General features: G+C 35.7%; 1 protein-coding gene and 2 long non-coding RNA genes across 3 annotated transcripts; 2 read left to right on the top strand and 1 right to left on the bottom strand.

The window, feature by feature from the left end:
- Positions 1-1784: 1784 nt before the first annotated feature.
- Positions 1785-3269, bottom strand: LOC131003936 (F-box protein At3g07870-like). The gene has a single exon (XM_057930501.1). The coding sequence runs from the start codon at positions 3023-3025 to the stop codon at positions 1868-1870; it is 1158 nt and encodes a 385-aa protein (XP_057786484.1). The 5' UTR covers positions 3026-3269; the 3' UTR covers positions 1785-1867.
- A 2995-nt stretch (positions 3270-6264) lies between these two features.
- On the top strand, positions 6265-7425 carry LOC131003935 (uncharacterized). Its single transcript, XR_009094859.1, has 2 exons — positions 6265-6530; positions 7128-7425. It is a non-coding gene; the product is annotated as an uncharacterized LOC131003935 (long non-coding RNA).
- An 8455-nt stretch (positions 7426-15880) lies between these two features.
- LOC131003934 (uncharacterized) lies at positions 15881-17041 on the top strand. The gene is made up of 2 exons (XR_009094858.1): positions 15881-16146; positions 16744-17041. It is a non-coding gene; the product is annotated as an uncharacterized LOC131003934 (long non-coding RNA).
- Positions 17042-18831: the final 1790 nt, after the last annotated feature.

Here is an 18831-nt window from a genome sequence, read left to right as displayed (position 1 = left end):
ACATTGTCATACACATATACTGATAATCTGATGGGCGAACTGAGAGCCCATGAACATGTATTTCAACATGGCTAAATTTCTGAACATGTATTTCAACATGGCTGAGCAAGTATAATCAAACATGAAATAAGAGCACATAAAAACATACATGAATATAACCACAAGCATATAATCCCTCACCTTAAAGTCGAAGGCAATTAACTAAAATCCGGAATGAAGGTCTTAATAGCGCCGCACCAGAAGAATTCGTAAAAATCGCAGCTGAACAGACCAGTCAGCTTAAAGCCTTCGTTTGAAGCCTCAAACGTCCTCAAATCGTATTTTGCCCAGAAATACGACTTCTTCGTCTTCGAGAGAGCTTTCCGTGGCCGCCTGTTTCGCTTGAATCGGAGTTCTGTGGAGGAAGTTATGGCCGTTCTCCCGAAACTGCCAGAACTTGATTTCCTGCGAAAATCTGACTCCAGCTCAGATCTTCTGCCTACACGTTTCTGGCCCTCTATGCTCTCTCTAAAACCCTAATTAATAAGTGTGTCGTCTGTTTTAGGGTTTGAAAATAGATCCCATATTTATACTAGTTTTTAAAGAGTTCTAGTTTTAATAGGAAACAAAAATAATACTAATAATAATAATAATAATAATAATAATAATAGTCTAGATAAAATTAATGGTGCATATCTATATATATCATGTAATTATTTAAAAAAAAAGCTATACCAGAAAATACTATTAATTAAACTTATAAAATAAATCTAAATTATCGGGGTGTTACACTTTTCTTAAATGCAACTGATTATATCCAAATAATATTTTGTATAAATAATAATGATACATTTGTAATGATAATTTTAAAGCCTGTGAATGACACTTTGAATAACAAAACATGATTTTTTGTCCAAATGAGCGAGGCAGAAAGGGAAAAAAAAGGAGGCGAAAGGAAGGGTCAAGCCCAACGCAGTTGCAGGTTTGACACAACCACATAATTCTTCATGATAGAAAAGTTTGCCAAGATTAAACATAATGCTCCAAAAAAGTATATATGCAATGCATTTATATTTCTAAAATTTTCACATTTCATTACTCCCTTCGCTCACGAAAAAGTAGAAAAGATAATGAAGATATTATTTTTTAAATAAAAAGAAAGATAATTATTTGTGGGCCACAATGACATTTAATGTAAATAATGAGTTGAGTGAGAGTGTTAATTATGTACTGATTTTTCATTTGAGGAAGTAAAAAAATGTGGTATATCAAATTGGGACGAGAGTAATAAGTATATACACAATTTAAGTGAGTTTAAAATCACAATTATCGCGCATAGCGCGGGTGGTACACTAGTATGGTAAACAAGCACATACTTGTTCCTATCAAAATCACCCATCACATATATACTCTTTATTCCAAGATTTATGGAATCCATATGCCTTCGTCAACCATTAACTATCTCATAGGCTTTATTTCTAATTCATCTTTATCAGACTAATGAATTTTTATTATTTCAAATCATAGGCCTTCTATCCAACTCAAACAACATGATTCTTTACAAACTCGATAGCCACATATAACAACTTTCCATTCGGTCATTCCACATATAAATAAGCACAAGCAATATACAAATTTCATATTGACAAATATCACTACATATATAACAAACAACAATCTCATCATCACATGATTCATCAAAAAAAAAAGACAGGTAATAATCCGTCAAACTATACAAGCAGAAGCAGCATCATTGTCACTAAGAAATGTACCAAAAGGAACCATAATATATATAGATAGTTTCCTTGATCTAAATTATATTCTTCATTACTAATTCAATCTTCAAACATACATTCAGTTGATGGTAGCATTATGAAAATGCAATCAATCAGAATGAGGTTACATTCTCCACACCTAAACCTAAAGTTTTGAGTGAAACAAGGGTGGGAGTGAAAAGTCCACAGTCGAAACTGTCAGAGGCCTTCCCTGCACCAAACAAATCAATCCTTTGCATAGTTTTATTCTTGTTAGAGTAGTAGAAAAGGCACCTGGATATGTATACCATCACTAACATCAATAGGTCGCCATTTTCGAAAACTTTGATGGGCTCAACAATCCACATGCCCTCATCAAGGGGGATCACATATTCCATGCTCCAAGATTCGTCCACTCCATATTCCTTCATAATCCATATAGTAAGCTCACATCGCTCAGTATCATCTTCATATTCGGTTGCTTCCTTGCAAAACCATAGGCAACCGCTCAAAGCAGACAAGGACCTCACTCCTTGAGCATGATAAGGAGGAGCTTTAAAGAAGCTAAAACATTCTGTTTCAACATCAAAGCAAGAAATCCATGACGCTTCTCCAATGATTGCAATCCAATGGAGATTTCCATTAACAAATGCACCTGAAAGACCAAACTGGTACACATACGGAATACCTTCAAGGCGTCGCCATGATCCTGTTCCAAGAGTGTATACATGACAATCCAATTTATCATTATAGGGCTTACGGTAAATATAGACCGCCTTGTATCGACCAGTGATTTTGCTTTCCCCAAATCCAAAACCAGATACTTCTGGAGTAGATGTGATTTTGCTTTCCCCAAATCCAAAACCAGATACTTCTGGAGTAGATCGTTGTGAATCTGAAGGCAGATCCAGCTTAATAACTTCACGAGTAATCGGATTACATACAGAAAGCATATCAACACGCATCCTTAGAACAAGAAAACCATTAACAGAACTCTGTATTCTTCCTCGGTGGTAATTAGGGAAATCATACTTGATGAGTGGATCGTGGCTCTCGAGGTCCAGATTGAGCTCGCCTTCGAATTCCAAAACTTTCAACTGATTTGAAATCCCCACAACAACGAGGGCGGGGGCGGATCTGGCAAAATGAGACTTGACAAAAGCATCAGACTCCAGCAGATGGAGCCATCGCTTGCAAACACATTTGCTCATTGGAATGCTTACAACAGGTAGTCTTAAGAGGATCTCGGTGATGATTTCTGATGGTAGATTTTTGAAGAAATCCGGCTCCATTTTGGGGATGGATTGAGAGTGCTTTTTCAAAATTCATAAAAAAAAAAGAGTGTGAAGGGCGGAAGCGGTGGGAGTGAAGATAGGGCAACGGATTTTATCATATGCGGTTTCGGAAAAAAGATTTGTTAAAGATTTGATGACACAATTTAGTGAGGCTCGAGCAGCACCTTTTTTCCAGTTTCTTAAATTGGGAACAAATGTTGCAAAGGAATGGAAACACCACTTTTCAACTCAGAAAGCGAAGAAACCAGTTCCTATGCACAGTGGGCCCCACTACAACCTTTTTCGAATTTTACATTTGTTTATGTATTTTTCAAGGTTAGCTTAGTTAGCTTACAGCTCCTTTGCTTTTCAGTAAAGGATTATATTGGATAATTTATAACCAAGATATTTAGCGTGGATAATAACAGATTATTTGTCACAGTCCGACCTAAGCTAGTGAATAGTTAAGTCGGGAAAAAAGTGTGACTGAAAATAAGTAAAGGTGCTACCTCGAAAACCTTATGAGAAGTTACAACCATTATCTATGTCAACCTTATAAGACGCATATCGAGATATGTCACAAAACTCACGATCATATTCAGCTACGGTCTTCTTGCCTTGCTTTAAATTGCTAAATTTCGTCTTTTTTTTACTGACGACGGCTTAAGAAAATATATTCTTCATAAAAACTTCTGTGAACTGGCCCCAAATAAGATTCTCTAGTCGCTCGAGGATATATATCTTCAGCTTCGTCTCTCACTAATAATCAGTCGATCCTTGTAGTTGAAATAACATACAAGAAGGCACTCTTGATCATTGTATCTAAGGAAGCGAACCTCGCGAAACTCTACTATAAGCAGGAAAAATTTAATGATGAAAAACTTCCGAAATTCTTCTTTCAAGTTGATGGGGAGGAGTAAGTTTCTAATTTATTCGCATGGCGGATGGCAGATTTCCATTGCTTCTTTGAGACATCATGCCGAGTAAATACACAAATCCCCAAAATTAAGCTTTCATCCCATCAATAAGGTCAAACTACTACTTAACTATAAATCAGCTAAGTTATAAAACTCATATACTAAAATTAAACCATCTAAGCAATTAAAGCTCAACGGCCTAGTAAATGACCACTTTGATAATTTCATATCATGGAAAAATTTGCCTCAACGAGTTCTCATATAAAAGATGAGAATATACGTTGTAAAAAAAACTCTTAGTACTAATTGTGATGCCCTAACTCACTACTAGTACTAGGTTACAGTGCCACTGACATAACTCACTACTGTATCATCAAACTGTCTATATCTACATCCATCCAATGTATAGATATACGTACACACCATCTGTAATACCCCGTTTCCTCGAGCTAAGTTTAGAATAATTTTGAACTTAGATTTAAGATTATTCACGCCGGAATGAGAAAAAGAATTTATTTTTAATTCCAACAAAAATGATTTACAAAAACATTTGTAAATTTAGTTATTAAATTTATATGCATTGCATATTTATTTAATTTAGCATTCAAATATTTTCACGAGATCGATATTTATTTAGCGAACCCTGAAGTATTTATTACAGTCCCGATATTTTATCCTGAGGGATTTTATTAGTTCAATCAACACCGCATCTCACACCATACCCTATGTTCCTAATAGCCACCCTATATCATGATTATTTTTTTTCATACATGTCTTTAGCCACCCTATATCATGATTATTTTTTTTCATACATGTCTTTATGCAGACAATCAAACCTCTCATATCTTTATCAAATTTCTTTTGCTTTAGGCTGTCCACTTTCTTTTGCTTCCACTTTCAAATTCCACTACACCTAACATCACCACTGTAAAACCCAACTGCCAGCCATATAATCAAACATCAGAACATGAACCCATCCATCCATACAATCTTTGAGTTCTCAAGAAAACAGCAACGCCGATTTCATCAATAGAAGCAATCAAAACCAGTATCATTCATTCACAAAGGTTCTACCTTTTCTTTATACATCTTTCATTTATTCTTTACACAATCCCAAACCATATCAGACTACATACATTTTTCATGAATTCTTTGCAGATACACAACAAATAGAAACAGACTCCATTCCACACCTACAAGGTTATTTCTATGACTCGAGCACTTCTTTTGAAACAAAAACTCAAGTTAGAACCCATAACACATACACTGATTCCATTATATATAAATTTGCATATGACAACAAGACCCAAACTCAATGATGTTTATTTATCGTCTGTGCATATACATACATACATGAAGCATGTTTTCTAAATAGAAAAGAAGTAGAAATTGAAGCTCTGTTTTTATTCTTTGTTTTCGAACTGCCGTGTCGAGTCGGGGAGAGAGCTTGAGGGCTAGGGATCGGCGGCGGCGGTCTTCCAGCCGTGCAGTCGCCAGAAGTCAGAGGGTAGGGAGGTGGAGACTGAAGGTGGGGATTAGAGGCGGTCGGCGATGGCTGGTTGCTGTCGTCCGTCCGACACAGAGTGAGAGGAAGAGAGGCAGGGGCCGGGCACGCGGCGGTGGTTAGCTCCGCTAGCCACTGTGGCCGCCGGACTTCGGAGAGATGCAGCGGCGTTCTCAGTTTGTGGGAGTGTGTGCGTGCTCGTTCGGTGAGCGAGGAACGAGAGAGAGGACGAGGTAGAGGGGTTTAAGGATCGAGCGGCCGGCGGCCGGCGACTCTACCGCCGCCGGAGAAGGAAGAAAAGGGGGGGAAGGCGTGCTGCTGCGCGCAGCTTTGTGTGTGTGAGTATATGCGTGTGATTGTGTGTGTGAGGGTGTTAAATGATGGGTTAGGTTTGGGCTTAAGAGTTGGGTTTTGCAGATGGGCCTATACTTTAATTTTCACTTGGGCTGAGTAAGATTGTGGGTTTGAGTGTTGGGCCGGATTTTAATTAGATTAGGCTGCGATTTTTAAAAGCTTGGGCCATTTCCAAATCTTAGCTGGGCCCTTATTTATTTAAAACTTTGGGCTGATTTTATTTATTTAACATGGACTCAATTTTAATTAATAGTTGGGCCTTCATTCCTTTAAAATTTTGGGCTGCCTTCTATTAATTAAATGGACTACACTTATATTAATTAATTGAACTATTAATTAGTTTAATTAATTATTATTTTTAAAGGATAATTAGTATAATAATATTATTATTATTATGTGCATATTTTAAGTAATTACTTATTATATGCTAAGCATGACATGAAATTGCATTTTTACTTGCAATAAAAGATTTAATTGGTTTTAATTATAATTCCAATTATTAAAGAAAGATGAGTAAGAATATTGTTGGTGTTCTTAACTCAAGAGAAATATTTTCAAGTATTTATTTATTAAATTTTGAAAACCCGGCTAAGTGAATCATAGAATGTTAAGCACTACACCATGACTTAAGATTAGATACAAGGAGACCTATTGAGAATAGATTTCTTGTAGGCTTCGAGCATCAGAAGGATTAGCACTGCTATTCCGATTCAGAGATAAGGTTAAACGACAGGCTTTGCCTATACAGGTGGGCATTACTTTTACTACGTATATAGAGATCCCCTGCGTGACGTAGGCCTCATATACGAATATATATGCATGAGATGATTTTAACTGTTAATTTCAGTTTATTATTATGCCCAAATGATAAATGACTCTTATGAAATGAAAATGAAAATGTTTAATGAAATGAAATGTTTATGAAATGATTGACTGCCAAAAATGTTTATGTTTTTATATGTATCCTATCTGTGTTGGTTCGCCAACTTTAAAGGAAATCCAATTGGGATCCTATGCTAGACAAAGGTCGCTAGCTAGGGTTAACGTGTACACTCATGGAGACCGCGAGTCGCTTGCGACCGGTCTTGGCGTCCGTGGTAAGGAGGCCTTCTTCCCGGCGCGTGACAGAAAGGAACAGATATGGATCATATGAAGGGAAATGATCGGCCGATCGACTTTATGAAAATGAAAGAAATGTTTTAGTAAGCGCAGGTCTTTCAAGAAAACCCCTGTGTGTTACTGTTATGGAAGTTCAATTTATATATATGTTATGCATGAATGTATTTTCGGCTATACCCACTGAGTATTGTTATACTCAGCCCTGCATGTATTTCTAAATGTGCAGGTTGAGCAGCTGATGGAATGGAATGATGTTGAGCGGGTGTTCCTTTGACATTTCAAGAAATGTAACCTTGAGTATACATCTTCATATGTATATCTCACGCGTTTTCCGCTGCAAAACACTTTGATTAGGATAGCTCTATGTTATGAAGTTGTTATACGTGTTATTGGGTAACCCACCTTAATCAGTTCTCATTTATGTGTATGTTTTATAAGTATCCAAATAATCATATATGATCCTAGCATTTTATCTATGAGTGACATTTCCATATACTTTAATGTTAAGTAATTGTCCATTTCCATTTCTTATTGTTCACCCCAAGTCATAACCCCTGTTGACCCGTCATTGGGATAGTGGGATGTGACAGAGTGGTATCAGAGAGGTTCGTTCGCTCTGGCCCTAGAAACCTTATTCTAAAGAGTCGAGTTTAGTTGGATTCTTTATACTTACATGGGTTCATATGGCACCGCTCAACACTCCATTGCATCGTGCTCAATCAAGGAAAGAAGGTAACTGCAGTTTCAACGTTTTAAAGATGTTAATGTTCTAAAATGCTTCATGAATATGTTTATGTGAAGAGCATGTTATGATGAAATGTTGAATGTTTTGCCTTTCATGGCATATTTTCGCAGTCTATGATGTTATGATCAGATGAATGATAGAAAAGTGACATATGTTTTCCCAGAGAACATAGATTGCTATAAGATGCATGATCACAATTTCAAAAGAACATAGACTACTAGATTAGTAGGATATCTCTACAATCTAGATTCTTAAGGTAATGATTTAGAAGAATGAAAGAGAACTTAGAACGTCTCAGCTCCCTTAAGAAAATGATGGTTCTTTTGAACTACAAAGAGGAATGAAAAGATATGTACGAGGTAAAGGAAAGCACAGAATGAAAATACGAGACGAATTCAAGGTAAACGTTGCATCAAAGGTTGAACCATAGTCTCTACGTTCGGATGTTCAAGTGCGACGGAACATCGAATCGACTTTTGCTACACGATAGATTTTAAGAATAGTGTGTTTTGCCTGTGCACGTATGTCTGTGTGTATATGTCTTAAAAGAGGTTTGGGGTTTGAGATCAATAGGATAAGGAACCTTAAGATAAGTTTAGTTGTCATGATGAACTTATGCTTTGTTATGTATAGTATGTTCATGGCTCTCCAAGTTCGGGACGATGTTTCCCGTGTGACTGGGAGGTGATGATGTTGGACCTGGCCAGTCCACATGATCCAAATCTCAGTAGACGTCTTTTGGGTTGAAAACCCATGTGTTTCAACTTTCGGTTGAAAAGCCAGATGGGTTCTTACTCGAGGTCATTTTGTTCGACCTAGTAGTTAATCATTTCATACCCTCTGGTCATTCTTTTGATTCTCTTGAACAATTTCTACAACACCTTGCTTTGATGTTGTGTTGAGTTTGAGCCTTGCAACTCGTGAGTTGTCATAATAGATTCCCTTGTTTGATAAGACCAAGAAGTGTTAGTCTACCGATGTAGTATACTACCCAAATTATGGCTTCGTATAATTGTGTCTCATTGTAATTAGTTGAGATTATTAGTCTTTGTCCTATAAATGATATCGACCACTCATTATGATAGAAATTCAGAGTTCAAGCTAAGACCGTAATATAGTGTTCGAGTACGAGGACTTAAGTTAATTGGTCTATGATAGTTTTAAGATAGATTCATAAGAAAGTGTTATGCATGTGATAGGTAACAAGAAATGGGTTGATGACCATTTTGATCTTTGGAAAATAGGATACTCCGTAGATGAGCCCTAGGAATGAGGTAGGAGTAATGAACCGCCGCAAAAGGACGAGGGAACTTATTCTCAAGTAAATCTCATGTATATAAATTGGAATTAGGAATCCAATTGATATGAGGAGAGACCCGAATCTATTCTAGATCGGAAAGTTAAAGTACTAAGGAATAAGTCGATACCTTTAGTAATAGTTCTTTGGAAGCACCATGATCAAGAAGAGGCGACGTGAGAACTCGAGTTTAGCATGAAGGAGAAATACCCATAATTATTTCCCGTGGTACAAATTTCGGAACGAAATTTCTTTTAAAGGGGATAGTATATCATACCCCGACTTTTAATCCCTGATTAAGGGCTTTATTATTAATAATTAGGGTTCGGCATCCATTAATAATAAAAACTGGTTTGATTTATCTGATGTGATTTGATCGTTATATATGTGTTTTAATGTGCTTAGTTAAAGAAAATTTTTATAAATGTGGTGCATAAGTTTTAATTGGTGAGTTAAGTGTATTTATATGAGCCACATGAATTTTAAATTATGCATGAAGTCATGAATTTTATCTAAATTTGATAGTACATGTAACACCCCGTACTTTTCCCTATGATTGAGATAGTGTCTTAACACTATTGAGAGTACTGAGATGTCAGAGAGATTGACTGTCCTATTAAGAAAATAGGAATAATGAGTTGGAAATAGAGTCGAGAAAGAAAGAGTGAAAAAAAAAAAAAAAAAATCGGTCGGAGAGACGTCTAGTTTGTCTGTGTTTGCCGACTGCTTTGACGTGATATTATGTGAAATTACGTGACTGATTGATTATGTGAGTTTTGTTACGTATGTCTTTGTGAGCAAGTTATTATGATTTTTATTTGAGGATATTAGCACTTGAAATTTTAATTAAGTTTCTAAAGCAAGTGCAGTTTATTTTTACCGAGAAATCAAAGAATGCCGGTTAATGAAAATATTTCCAAGCATATATTTTGTTTTAAAATTATTTTTCCTATGAGAGGAATATTATAATTGAGTGAGTGCACTAATATTAGTGCTATAATTATTTTATGTGGTCACATGAATAATTATGTATTGGTATTTTATTAATTAGTACATTTCCATAGTTTTTGTGATTTATTTTTGATCACCCTTCTCACACTATTACTTTAATTTCCCTACCATGTGACTAAATACCACAATTTGCCAAGTGTAGAGATTATTGAGAGAGTGTAGAGATTAGAGAGAGAGAGATCAAGGCATTAATTGCCAATATTTCCTTAAGATTACAAAATCCTCTTTAAAGATCACAAGATCATTTACAATCTTGCAAAATCCTCTCTCACTACTCACTCATCATTTTCGACCAACACCTCTCTCCCTCTTTCTCTCACTTTCCTCCATTTTCATCCATTGTAGAGACCTTCGGAGCTTCCAAAAAAAAAAATTATACCAAACACCTCAATTTCACTCTTAAATCTTACATAAAAACATCCTAGCTACTTGAATTCAAGAGGATCATTGAAGAAAGGTTTCCAAGCTAGAGTGAGAAAGTGTGAGTTTTGGTGAGAAATTTGGGTAAGTGATCATGTATTCCATAAATCTTGCTTGAATGATATTGTACGTGAGTATTCTCGAAAGATTGAAGAAAGAAAATCACCCCTCCCTTGTTCTTAAAATTTTCAAAAAATGGGTCTTTACCCTTCAAAATTTTTTTTTTCTTTCCTTGATTTGGGGTGAAAAATGAGGTCTATGTGGTGTTTGTTTATGATTGATGTGTGTTGTGAAAGTATATGCTTTGAGATGTGAAAGTCGATTGAGTTTAGTTTACCAAAAAATTGGAATTGGTGAGTTGATGTGTTAAATGATGAATTGATGATGAGAATGAGTCTATGTGATTTCTATGATGATGATTGATGGAGTAAATTGATTATTTGATGTCAATTGATGAATTTGAGATGAGTTAATTTAATAAAATTAGGGACATGTGTATCTATGCCCTAAATTGTAATTGATGGATTATATGCGAGTTTAAATGGTTAAAATTGATGGATCTATGATTAAATTAAAGATTCATGTGTGTTATAAAATTTCAAAGAGTTTAGTTTAATAAAAATTAGGACTTTTTGCCTATGTGTTATCTAAGTGATTTTGGTTTAGGATATATGTAATTGAGCATGATATTAGTGTCTAATTATGTTTGACTAGGTCTTTTGTTGGCTAAATAAAATTTTGACTTAGTTTAGTTTATATGAGTTTTTGAGTTTTCATATATTGAGAGGTTGATGATTGGTAAAATGAGGTCTAATTACTTTATGATCATTATGTGAACGCTTGTCATGCTTTTATTAAGGGTTTACGTTGATACGTGAGTTTTCATTAGAGTTTAGTTTGCTAAAATTTGGGAAGTTTTTATTGATGATGAGATTTGATGAATTGATGTCTTATATGTGCTATTAAATGACTCAATTTGATTAATCTAAGGTTGGATTAATGATTTATGTATGTTTGTAAATTTTCAAAAAGTTTAGTTAGATATAAAATAGGGCTTTTTGATTTATGTGCTAATTATTTGAATTGGCTAAGGATAATTGATAATAAGCATGATAGTAATGATAGTTAAAGGTTAATTTCGCTAATTGTTGATTATATGTGAAATTGCTTGAGTTTAGATTACTAGGATTTGGGTATTTTTGAATTATGAGATCAATGTTTGGATTAATGATGTCTATATGCTAATTGGACTTTATAAAGGACTATGGCATGATTAAATTGAGAATTTTGAATGAAATGAAAAGTGTTAGTTTGAGGAAGAAGATGACATACATGTGTATCTATATGTGTATAATGAGTTATATGATGAATGAGATCATGTTTGAATAATTGAGTAATTTTGTGCATGAAAATGAAAAGAGAATTTTAATGATGCGTTCATTGAAACGTTTTACTAGAGATTTGAGGTTATGATGTAAGAAGAGAGTCAAGATTTGAGTATGATGAGCATTATAATGTGCCTGAATGTTTGTGAGTGTTATATGTGTTTAAAATGAGCTTTGATGAGTTTCCTTGAAGGAATGTTGAGTTGAGTATTTTAAGAGTTTGAGATGAGATTTTGGTGAATTTCGTAGGCCTACTGACCTACTGTGATCGACGGTTTTTCAATGTCAAAAAGCTTTGAAAATTTTATACCAAGTCTCTACATGAGTCTTGAGAACATTGGTAAAATTTCAAGTCATTTGGACTTCGTTTACTATTTTTATAAAATACAAAACCGAAACTGCACATTACTACCGAGAGTTTCAGAGAGCAGGGGAAAGAGTCATTCATTTCAGTAGCTTCCTGTGTGATATAGCTTTCCAAAATTTTATGGTATTAATCTTATTGTGTTAGCTAGATATCCACAAAATTTGAGCTCAGTTTGACAACATTTACTATTTTTCAAAAATCCAAGTTTTCGATTGCTCAAAACTGCCGAATATGGTAGACTGTAGTAAAACAGTCATATCTCCTACAATACTTGGAGTTTTTGACTCTATTTTTTTTATATGAAAATAGACTCGAAGACCTTTCTTTTGGTATGAGTCTCGAGTCCAGGAGGTGTCGAAGTAAGAACAGGATAGATTTTGAAGTTGAGTCAGTGTAAAAACAGAGCATGTTTTGATAATGTTTGATTGTGTTTTCTTATATGCCTTATGTGATTGTGTTGTCTATGTGTTGAATGAGATTGGACGAGCCTTATATGAGAGATAAATCGAGACTTAGTACCATGATTTTCTTGAAACTTATCCTTGAACTTAAGGATTGGAGATGAGTGGAGAGTTTATATAGAGATGAGTAAAGAGATAGAATATGAGATAGAGCATGAGTTAAGGCTTTATGAGTATGGATTTTAAAAGGATTAAAATGTTTTAAATCAATTCCTTTTTAATGGAGTTTAAAATGCTTATTTAAGTCATTTATAAATGAATAATGAGAAATGCGTAAAGAAGTTCGTAAATGAATCGCGGCATGAGATTTTCAATTTCCCTAGTAAACTAAGGAGATATTATGAAGGAACAAGCAATGAACGAGACTCTCACCACCGAGTCACTACAACAAATTGGAGAAGGAAAAAGTTCACGCACAAACAAGATATGTACACCACCTCAAGATGGAGGTAAAGAAAAAGGAAATGGAAGGAAAGCACTAGAACTAAACTTAAGGTATAACCCAACCCCAAGGCTAGTAGGCTCAAGTTAAGAGAGTGAATGCTTTGGCTAAAGTGCCAGAAGCTACAGCAAGAATAAAGTTGGAACGCCACCACAATAGAAACTTAGAAACCCCCATTAAATAATCATTTGGAAATGAGAAAATGAGTTTACATGGCAGAAGGAGTGTCATTAATCTTTAAAGTGAAAGTTACCAAGATGATGAGAAAAGTTTGATATTAGAATTCCCTAGTCAAATCTGAGAAGGTGACTTAGGACGAAGGAAACAATTAAGGTAGTTCACCACTTTACTAAGATGAAGTGGGTGAAAGAATGTTGTTAGGTCCTGAACTGGTCCAACAGATGATTGAGAAAGTCGACCACATCAAGCAAAGAATCAAAGAAACTCAAGATAGACAAAAGTCTTACGCCGATAAACGCCGATTGGAATTAGAATTTAATATTGGGGATCGAGTTTTCCTCAAAGTCTCTCCCTCAAAGGGAGTTATACGTTTCGGAAAGAGGGGCAAGTTACGACCCCGTTATATAGGACCTTTTGAGACCCTAGATAAGTTAGGTCTTTGTAGCCTATAAGTTGGCTCTGCCACCAAGCATTGTGGATGTATACAATACGTATAGCACCTCGCAATTAAGAAAGCATGTGATTAAGCAAGATAAAGTAGTCCTAGCCAGGACCTAAGTTGTGATGAGAAATCAGTCCAGATACTTGATCGCAAGATTCAAGTTTTACGAGACAATAATATTGTTATCGTCATGTAGTGGAACCATCACAGGATGGAAAAGGCCACAAAAGAGATGAATGAAACGAATGACTAGTATCACAAGATAGAATACCAGATATGCAATTCCGAGGACGGAATTTTTATAAGGAGGGAGGAATGTAATACCCCGTTTCCTCGAGCTAAGTTTAGAATAATTTTGAACTTAGATTTAAGATGATTCACGCCGGAATGAAAAAAAGAATTTATTTTTAATTCCAACAAAAATGATTTACAAAAACATTTGTAAATTTAGTTATTAAATTTATATGCATTGCATATTTATTTAATTTAGCATTCAAGTATTTTCACGAGATCGATATTTATTTAGCGAACCCTGAAGTATTTATTACAGTCCCGATATTTTATCCTGAGGGATTTTATTAGTTCAATCAACACCGCATCTCACACCATACCCTATGTTCCTAATAGCCACCCTATATCATGATTATTTTTTTTCATACATGTCTTTAGCCACCCTATATCATGATTATTTTTTTTCATACATGTCTTTATGCAGACAATCAAATCTCCCATATCTTTATCAAATTTCTTTTGCTTTAGGCTGTCCACTTTCTTTTGCTTCCACTTTCAAATTCCACTACACCTAACATCACCACTGTAAAACCCAACTGCCAGCCATATAATCAAACATCAGAACATGAACCCATCCATCCATACAATCTTTGAGTTCTCAAGAAAACAGCAACGCCGATTTCATCAATAGAAGCAATCAAAACCAGTATCATTCATTCACAAAGGTTTCACCTTTTCTTTATACATCTTTCATTTATTCTTTACACAATCCCAAACCATATCAGACTACATACATTTTTCATGAATTCTTTGCAGATACACAACAAATAGAAACAGACTCCATTCCACACCTACAAGGTTATTTCTATGACTCGAGCACTTCTTTTGAAACAGAAACTCAAGTTAGAACCCATAACACATACACTGATTCCATTATATATAAATTTGCATATGACAACAAGACCCAAACTCAATGATGTTTATTTATCGTCTGTGCATATACATACATACATGAAGCATGTTTTCTAAATAGAAAAGAAGTAGAAATTGAAGCTCTGTTTTTATTCTTTGTTTTCGAACTGCCGTGTCGAGTCGGGGAGAGAGCTTGAGGGCTAGGGATCGGCGGCGGCGGTCTTCCAGCCGTGCAGTCGCCGAAAGTCAGAGGGTAGGGAGGTGGAGACTGAAGGTGGGGATTAGAGGCGGTCGGCGATGGCTGGTTGCTGTCGTCCGTCCGACACAGAGTGAGAGGAAGAGAGGCAGGGGCCGGGCACGCGGCGGTGGTTAGCTCCGCTAGCCAGTGTGGCCGCCGGACTTCGGAGAGATGCAGCGGCGTTCTCAGTTTGTGGGAGTGTGTGCGTGCTCGTTCGGTGAGCGAGGAACGAGAGAGAGGACGAGGTAGAGAGGTTTAAGGATCGAGCGGCCGGCGGCCGGCGACTCTACCGCCGCCGGAGAAGGAAGAAAAGGGGGGGAAGGCGTGCTGCTGCGCGCAGCTTTGTGTGTGTGAGTATATGCGTGTGATTGTGTGTGTGAGGGTGTTAAATGATGGGTTAGGTTTGGGCTTAAGAGTTGGGTTTTGCAGATGGGCCTATACTTTAATTTTCACTTGGGCTGAGTAAGATTGTGGGTTTGAGTGTTGGGCCGGATTTTAATTAGATTAGGCTGCGATTTTTAAAAGCTTGGGCCATTTTCAAATCTTAGCTGGGCCCTTATTTATTTAAAACTTTGGGCTGATTTTATTTATTTAACATGGACTCAATTTTAATTAATAGTTGGGCCTTCATTCCTTTAAAATTTTGGGCTGCCTTCTATTAATTAAATGGACTACACTTATATTAATTAATTGAACTATTAATTAGTTTAATTAATTATTATTTTTAAAGGATAATTAGTATAATAATATTATTATTATTATGTGCATATTTTAAGTAATTACTTATTATATGCTAAGCATGACATGAAATTGCATTTTTACTTGCAATAAAAGATTTAATTGGTTTTAATTATAATTCCAATTATTAAAGAAAGATGAGTAAGAATATTGTTGGTGTTCTTAACTCAAGAGAAATATTTTCAAGTATTTATTTATTAAATTTTGAAAACCCGGCTAAGTGAATCATAGAATGTTAAGCACTACACCATGACTTAAGATTAGATACAAGGAGACCTATTGAGAATAGATTTCTTGTAGGCTTCGAGCATCAGAAGGATTAGCACTGCTATTCCGATTCAGAGATAAGGTTAAACGACAGGCTTTGCCTATACAGGTGGGCATTACTTTTACTACGTATATAGAGATCCCCTGCGTGACGTAGGCCTCATATACGAATATATATGCATGAGATGATTTTAACTGTTAATTTCAGTTTATTATTATGCCCAAATGATAAATGACTCTTATGAAATGAAAATGAAAATGTTTAATGAAATGAAATGTTTATGAAATGATTGACTGCCAAAAATGTTTATGTTTTTATATGTATCCTATCTGTGTTGGTTCGCCAACTTTAAAGGAAATCCAATTGGGATCCTATGCTAGACAAAGGTCGTTAGCTAGGGTTAACGTGTACACTCATGGAGACCGCGAGTCGCTTGCGACCGGTCTTGGCGTCCGTGGTAAGGAGGCCTCCTTCCCGGCGCGTGACAGAAAGGAACAGATATGGATCATATGAAGGAAAATGATCGGCCGATCGACTTTATGAAAATGAAAGAAATGTTTTAGTAAGCGCAGGTCTTTCAAGAAAACCCCTGTGTGTTACTGTTATGGCAGTTCAATTTATATATATGTTATGCATGAATGTATTTTCGGCTATGCCCACTGAGTATTGTTATACTCAGCCCTGCATGTATTTCTAAATGTGCAGGTTGAGCAGCTGATGGAATGGAATGATGTTGAGCGGGTGTTCCTTTGACATTTCAAGAAATGTAACCTTGAGTATACATCTTTATATGTATATCTCACACGTTTTCCGCTGCAAAACACTTTGATTAGGATAGCTCTATGTTATGAAGTTGTTATACGTGTTATTGGGTAACCCACCTTAATCAGTTCTCATTTATGTGTATGTTTTATAAGTATCCAAATAATCATATATGATCCTAGCATTTTATCTATGAGTGACATTTTCATATACTTTAATGTTAAGTAATTGTCCATTTTCATTTCTTATTGTTCACCCCAAGTCATAACCCCTGTTGACCCGTCATTGGGATAGTGGGATGTGACACCATCATCTAAAAGATTTTCATCGCTATACAACAAATGAAAATCCCCCACATATCAAGATACAAGTATTAAAATATGAACAACACTCTATCCGTTTAAGAAGTTCATACTAGTAGAGGATACTCATATATAAACCATGTTATTCATATTCACTCACTTGTAAACATGTAAACTTCTCCAAATACTAGTTTCTTGCAAAATTGCAATATTAATAACTTTCTTGCAAAGTTGCAATATTAATAACTCAAACTCTTTCAAAACTGTAAATTGATACTTTAAAACTCTGAAAACCAGTACCTGGCTAGGCTGGATGAGATGGAGCGCAGAGCTTTTACTATATTACTCATACTAGTCCAAAGATTCAAATTTAGACTAGACTCAAAGGAATATTTAGGCTCAGAGCAAATGATCTGCTCTGATACCACTTTGTCACAGCCCGACCTAAGCTAGAGAATAGTTAAGTCGGGAAAAAAGTGTGACTGAAAATAAAATAAGAAAATGAAAAAGAAAATAAATCTCAATAAAAATCACTAACCTGCTTAAACAATAATTTACCAAAATATTTGGTAATCATAAACAATCTTTTCTAAAACTCAAAAGCAGACAACTCACAATACATAACGACAAGTTGTCTAAGTATCAAGTGACATAATTCTGTAAGCTATTAGTTTGAAATCTTTGCAACGCATCAATAAAGTAAAACGCACTAAGCGTTGCAGCGGAGTAACTTAAGTGGATTACATGTATGAAGACATGAAATCCTGAGCCTAATTTAGTACTTATGTTTCAAAGCTTCGCTCTGCCGACATCCATCTGCATCACAGCTTAACCTGCACATTTAGAAAACATATGCAGGGCTGAGTACTAAAAAGCACTCAGTGGTCACATGCCAGAATAACTTGAAAGCTTGCTCTTGAGCTATATATTGAACTTGCCATCTCAAGCATCACACAGGAGTTTTATTTAAATAACCTGTGCACGCCAAAACTGTAAAACTTCTATATATATCATGAACTTCATATGCCTCTGCAGACATGCTTCTTTGTACTCTACCATATCTGCAATGATAACTGTGTGCCGAGAAGGTGGCCACCTTCTACGGTCACTGACCGGCCGATACGCTAAACCGGCTCACGGTCCTAGACCGGCCGATATGCTAAACCAGTTCACGGACCTAGACCGGTCGATACGCTAAACCGGCTCACGGTCCTAGGCCGGCCGATATGCTTGATCGGCTCACGGTCCCTTGTGTACACTAATCCTGTCTAATATCTGGATAGAACAGGATCCAAATTCGATTAACTTCTGGTGCCAGATAGGTATCATACAAGCTCATAAAAGTTTTGGCAAGTCAATAACTTTAATATAACCTTACTCATGTAAACATCATTAAATAGTGTGCACTTCACATTTGAGTTTAGAAAGCCCACCTGATCGTGGTCTGACGACACTAGTAATTCTGAACTATTGCTTTACTTCTTTTCCCTTGTATTTGACCTTCAGTATAAATACTGACTAATAAATAACGAGAACATGATGTGAAATTTATTTAGAGAATATTTATGTTGGTTTTAAGGTGATGGTTCTACTGAAAATCTTGGCATGAAGACAAGTTGCTATTTTGCAAACTTATCAACAAATCTCAATATAGACTTAAACTGCGATGATCATAATCCTGGCATTAATCATAACTTTACTTACACTAATGAAATAAATAATTATTTAC

The sequence above is a fragment of the Salvia miltiorrhiza genome, unplaced genomic scaffold (genome assembly GCF_028751815.1).
Source record: "Salvia miltiorrhiza cultivar Shanhuang (shh) unplaced genomic scaffold, IMPLAD_Smil_shh original_scaffold_302, whole genome shotgun sequence".
Taxonomy (NCBI): domain Eukaryota; kingdom Viridiplantae; phylum Streptophyta; class Magnoliopsida; order Lamiales; family Lamiaceae; genus Salvia; species Salvia miltiorrhiza.
Note: the sequence above shows the minus strand (reverse complement) of the source record. Positions and strands in the feature narration are given on the sequence as shown.